Source organism: Onychomys torridus, chromosome 12 (assembly GCF_903995425.1).
Source record: "Onychomys torridus chromosome 12, mOncTor1.1, whole genome shotgun sequence".
Lineage (NCBI taxonomy): Eukaryota > Metazoa > Chordata > Mammalia > Rodentia > Cricetidae > Onychomys > Onychomys torridus.
Genome location: NC_050454.1, coordinates 65,483,867 through 65,489,866, shown reverse-complemented (window position 1 = coordinate 65,489,866; position 6,000 = coordinate 65,483,867). Strand labels below are relative to the sequence as shown.

At 43.5% G+C, this 6,000-nt stretch overlaps 1 protein-coding gene across 7 annotated transcripts in view; it reads left to right on the top strand.

Annotated features, from left to right (window-relative positions):
• Nucleotides 1–2,199: 2,199 nt before the first annotated feature.
• Nucleotides 2,200–6,000, top strand: part of Grik1 (glutamate ionotropic receptor kainate type subunit 1) — a 404,890-nt gene continuing 401,089 nt past the window's right edge. For all 7 annotated transcript variants that reach the window (XM_036203403.1, XM_036203400.1, XM_036203401.1 and 4 more), the window contains exon 1: nucleotides 2,200–2,873. In XM_036203403.1, the coding sequence (XP_036059296.1) occupies nucleotides 2,756–2,873 (118 nt within the window). In that variant the 5' untranslated portion in view covers nucleotides 2,200–2,755. The remainder of the gene's footprint in view (nucleotides 2,874–6,000) is intronic.

Here is a 6,000-nt window from a genome sequence, read left to right as displayed (position 1 = left end):
TAGAGAGAGATTTTTTTAAAGAAATTATCAAACTTGAAGGAAAAAAAACCCTAGAATACACTAGAACCTAGACCAAAGCAGGTGCTCAGAAGTCAACTGAATTCTCGACCTTGCATTCATTCCCAAGACTTGCCACACAATATCTCACCTACTATTCCTTGGATTTGGATACCTAAGAAGATATAAATGACTTGATATGCTTAATAAAAATCTCAAGTTTAAAAATAAGCTGATAGCTTATTTTTAATTCTTGCTTTAAGAAATATTTACTAGTCATTCATCAAAAGATCAGTATAATAACAACCCTTCACAAACTCCTAAATGAGGTCAGCTTCCTTTTTTTGTTTGCACCTACAGTATGCTTTTCTTAAATTGATACTTTTTAATGTTGGAGAGAGAACCCAGAGCTTTATGTCTACCAAGTAGGAACCCTACCACTGACCTGTATCAACAGGAACCGACATTTCTTTAAAGGCTGTGTGCTTTGTGCTAGCAGCAACCATATTCCTGCTGTGTTCAGGGCTGGGCACAACGTTTCACAGGAAGTAGGTCCTCAAAAAATTCATTTCAGCTGGGCAGTGGTGGTGCATGCCTTTAATCCCAGCACTTGGGAGGCAGAGGTAGGTGGATCTCTGTGAAAGGCGCAAAGCTACACAGAAATCCTGTCTGGAACACAGAAACCCTGTCTTGAAAACAACAACAAAATGCATTTCATGGCTGGATAGATGGATGAGTGGAGGGGTGTATGGATGGATGGGTGGATGAATGTAGAGTATGGCTGTCTTCTGAGACAGATCATGTCACTGTATGATTCGATCTGGTTTTAGAAATGATCTAAAATAAGTTGACGTTGATTTTGCTTCTCCGCTTTCCATCTACTATTTTTACTTTTGAGTTTCTTCTCATTTAGCCAACACTAAGAAAGTCCCCTCTCTTCAATACAAGAAATTTAAGTTTCTGCAAATAGCTTCCTATGTCCTTGATCCTTTTCATTAGTAAGGTGAACTCTAGATCTTCACAAATGCTCTTCTTATCCAAATGTATGTTCTATTTCCTCAACTCTGATCCAGAAAAAAATGAGAACTATACACATGCAGTGTGACCTGCTAGCTTCCAGTAGTGACACTACAGCCTCCCTGGAAGAAACAGTGTGTTTTTCTCTTGATGGGTTCTTTGGCAAACATAGTCTCTGCCACCAGGTACAAACTACCCAATATGCATTTGTGGAATAAATGAATTGTAAGATACACTACATTTATAATTTTTTCACATTCTAGGCTCATATAACTATGGGTGTTTCATTTATGAATTAACTCAATTTAGATCAACTTTCCAAATCCCTGCTTGGGGGAGGGGGCACCTTGAGGTGCTCATACAGAACCAGCAAACATTTATATGGAACTTTCTCCCAGAAAGCTCAAAGGAAATTAAGCCAACAGGAGCAAATGCTGATTTCCCCAGGGAAGTGTCCTTGTCCTTCTACAGAGAAATGGTCTCTAAACCTACATTGTTAGAATAGCCTATTTCCAGTGTTCAAATGTGACAGCCAAAAGAAATTAAGAAAAGCAGCGTGCCTGAAACTGCCTCGTTCTCAGTCCTGCGCTTGTAAATGGAAGCAATTTTCAAGATATTATATCGGGTCCAGATAGAAAGAGTCGCTGTAATCTTAAAAGACTGAAGGGTACCCATTTCTCCTTCTTCCTTTTCTTCCTCTTCCTTTTCCTGTCTCTTCATTCTTGTTAGAGTTAAAAATAAAAACTCCGATAATTTCTTAAATCTCTCCCTCGGAGGTTGTGATTTCTTATCACGTGCTAGTCATCTCTGAGACCCCCGCAGAGGCGCCTAGGGATAAGGCTGTCATTCACAAAGAGCAGAACTCCCTCTGCCTAGGGACTAATGGGTTAGATTTAATCTGTCTCGGGGATGCACGACTCAATGTACTTTCCAACACCACAGCGCAAAGTTGAAGAGTGACTGCATGTGTGCGTGCATGGTGTAAGTGTGTGTGTGTGTGTGTGTGTGTGTGTGTGTGTGTGTGCGCGTGTGTGCGCGCGCGCGCGTGTGTGTGTGTGTGTGTGTGTGTGTGTGTGTGTCCGCACGCGCGTGCGCGTATGCACGCGGTTGTGTGAGTGTGTCTGGCTGGGTTAGTAGGGTTGGCCAGGGCGGGCAGTAAATAAAGGGTGGGGCCAAGAGGGGAGGAGGGAAGCAGGATGGAGAAAGAAGCCAAAGCTGGGCTTGTATCCCAGTTAACCTGCTGGAGCTCATCCTGCTTGATCTGAGCGCTGCACCAACTCACCCAGTTTCCTCTCTCCTTGGATGTCTTCTTCCCCCCTTTTTCTCCTTTACTCACTGCATCCTCTACCCACTCCCCCACCCATCATTTCTGCATCTGAGCAGAGGACGAATGAGGGAGACGTTCCAGCAAATCGAGGTAGCAACTTTCCTCAGCTGGTTTCTGGGCTCCAAGAGCGGGATCCTGCTGATTCTTGGAGGTATGCGGCCCATGGAGGAGGAGAAGGGAGAGCAGTGATGGGCTAAGGACCGGTGCACGAAACCCCAAGCAGCTCAGTCTCACAAGCCCGCTCCACGTCCCCACGCGGGTTCCCTCCATCTCGCTCTCCTGGGAGCAGAGAGCGCGTGGTGTGCAACCTGAGAGCATCCAGAGAGGATGAAGCAGGGACCCAGCCCAAGTTGGGTGCATCTCGCGGGCGTGAGGCCACGACTGTGTCTCGGCATGAATTAAGAAGCTTGGAAGATGGAGCGCAGCACAGTCCTCATCCAGCCCAGGCTCTGGACCAGGGACACCAGCTGGACACTCCTCTATTTCCTGTGCTACATCATCCCTCAGACCGCCCCGCAAGTGCTCAGGATCGGTGAGTGAGCCCGTGGAAGCGCTCCACGCTGTCGGATCCAGGGGTGCTTATAGCTCCCCGTGGCCGCCGAGGGCGCAGTGGGTCCGGGCAATACAGCGCGCTCTGGCACTGGTGAGGGGACAGGAACTGCGGGGTGGTGGGGATCAGTGCGCACCAAAAGCTCCACAACAAAGTGGGAGTCGCGTCACTGCTTCCCTCCTGGCAGGTGCCAGGCTTTCCCGGAATGTATGGTTGGCGGGTTTTTCAATCTGAGATCCAAGAACCCGAGCAGAGTGCAGGGATCCAGGCTCAATTGGGCTGCCTCCTAAGCTAGGCATCAAATTGCTCGTACCTTTGACCACCTGAATTGAGTGATTGAGGGGTCATGTGAGATCTCTCTTCCAGATTCCTAAGTGAAAGTCCACTAGTCCTGGTTACACTCAAGCATGTCAGAACCTTTAAGAATAGAATCACCGACCCACTAGCATCATGGGAATATAGCAAAGCCCGTTAGCTCAGAGCCTCCAAGTTTTCATCTCTAAATTGGATTCTTCTGAATGAAGTCTGGGAAGTCTGGAGGTGTCCACTGGAGATAGTTTGAGGATGCAAGGAGCTGAAAGGATGGTCATTGAACACTAAAGTTTCCTTTCTCTGCCCAATCTTACCCTCCTGCCAGCCACTCAACAGCATCTAATCCACAAGCCAGATAATTTCTTGGGAGAGATGAGGCTTAGAGATTAAAAAGAGACTACCGGAACTACTTGGGTTTCACAAAAGAACAGTCAGCATCACTACCCGAAAAGGCCCGCGTGGACTCATGCACCTGCATGCAAAGCTCTCACTACCAAGATTGGGCCGGTAGGGGTCTGGGCTTTGAGCACTGACGCTCAACTTTTCCTTTCCAACTAATATGGGTTCTCTACTTCAATTTTCAGAATTTGCCTTCTTAGTTCTTATTCTTATTAGAGATCATCACAGGGAGAGCCATAAGTGAAATGTGGACAGCCGACACATGTCTGTCAGCTTCTCCCATCTCTCACGTAGCAATGAAAAGAAGAAACCCTAGGTTTCTAGCCCATACTCTTTCTCGGAATTGACTGAGTGTGAGGACAACTTACGGAAGAGTTCAGAGCGAGGCTCCTGAGCAGTTCATGTCCCTCGGTGACCACACGAGTACTGACCTTCAACGAGTGAGCCCCTTAGAAAAACTCAGTCTTCTGCTTGCTTATTTGCTTTTGTCACTGAGTATGATGGACACTCCCCCTTCCCCTGCAAATAAGCTTACTGCTTGAAGAGTGTTTTCTTTAGGCACACGAAGTTTAGTTTTTAAGGGAAGGGAAAATTCCAAATACTAATTTTACATGTTTCACCTAGACTATGGAGGAAAATATGCATTTATTCTATCTTTAGACCCTATAGTAATAGATTTCCAAACCTTTTAAAAAAAGAGTCATGATTGATTATAACTGAAACAATCTTTGCCCAAGATATATTCAAGCTTGGACTTTGGATGCAATCAAAGGTGCTTTATTTAGTAGAACAATAATGAATAGAATACAAAGTAATGAAAATGTGTCATGATTTCCAGTGGTTATTAACTCAATTGGTGTTTTGCTTTTGAGTTACACATTTTGAAAATGATATCCCTGTGTTAGAAATGGCTCTGCCAAGTCCTAAACAATCACAATCAACCACTTGAAAGTTGTTTTCAAAATGAAAACAACCAACATCATTCACTGACCTTATGATTCACACCTTGAAATAATCAAAGTTCATTCCTTTAAATGTGAGCTAGAATGCTTGAAGCAACATTGCACATACTGATGTTTACATACAGCATACATGTTTCCCTTCTATGACCCTGTGTGACTGTTGTTGGCCTGGGCACTAACATTCTGTATGTAAGGACCCACACATAGCTTTTAAGTGAAAAATTCAGCACCATGGAAACCAGCTTTATTGCAGAGGAAAGCCTTTTACAGCTACTTTCTTGTCAGTCAATCCCAATGTTGAATGCAAAATATCAGAGGAGCAGGGAAGTAGAAACACTCTGTGAGGAGAAACAAAATTGTGTTTGTTTTCTTCTCTTGTTCTCTTCCTAACAAACTACCAAGTGGCCAGTCAACCAACAAATAGGGACTCTTGATTTTCAACTTGCATTGTTGTTCAAGAACTTGAAATATCTTGAAGTAAAGTTCAAGACAAACAATAGACACTTATAATTGCCTTTATATGGAGAAACAAACGTCGTCGATTTGTAGCTTTGTTGGAGTACCTGCTTAAACTTTAGCTACTGAGAAAAGTGTAAATTTAGGATAAAATTCACACACACACACACACACACACACACACAAAATCTTAAAGGTTACTGAAATGAACTCATGGCAGGCTCTAGCATGTACGTACTGTGAATATGCCTTGGAATACCATTGTATGATTAGTAATCTTATGTAAAACTGAAAAATCCCAAATGGGATCCTATACAGTGTAGTGCCCTAGTTATCCCTATCCCATTTTCACAGCATCTTACAGAGGAGGAACATAGAGTAACTGCCAATCTGTGCACTTGCTGGAGTAATTCCCAATGTACACCAGGAAGCAGTTAGCTATCATATACATTTAAGTTGACCTGTGAGCCCGACCATCATAGACATCAGCTAAAATACCCAAATTTAGTGCACTGTAATTAGTGGGGAAATATCCCCCATGTACATACATAAAGCAGAAGTTCCATTTCTATTAGGAACAGAAAGATTTATTTACTAATACATTTAGCCCATCATTTCAGCACACAGCATAAACATGACAGGAAAGCATATGATTAAGGGTGGCCAAGCTTCCTGAAACAGGACCTGGAGGAACAAGTGTAGCCTTGGACCCCACCACCATCTCTTGCTGGGTGTGTGTCTCAGTGAGAGTTAGCAAATCTCAGCAGGCTTTTGTAATTGTATCTGAGAAATCAAATTAAAACTAATGGGAGCTTCAAAGTCCCATTAATAAAATTAATAGAAACAGAACATGAAATGGAATATGAGAGATCCTTAAGGAGTAACTGGGTATCATTCATGGTATTGCAGTTGTGTGCTTTCAACTTTTTTATTGACATTTTCTTTATGATCATGGATTTAACATTTAACATGATCTATTT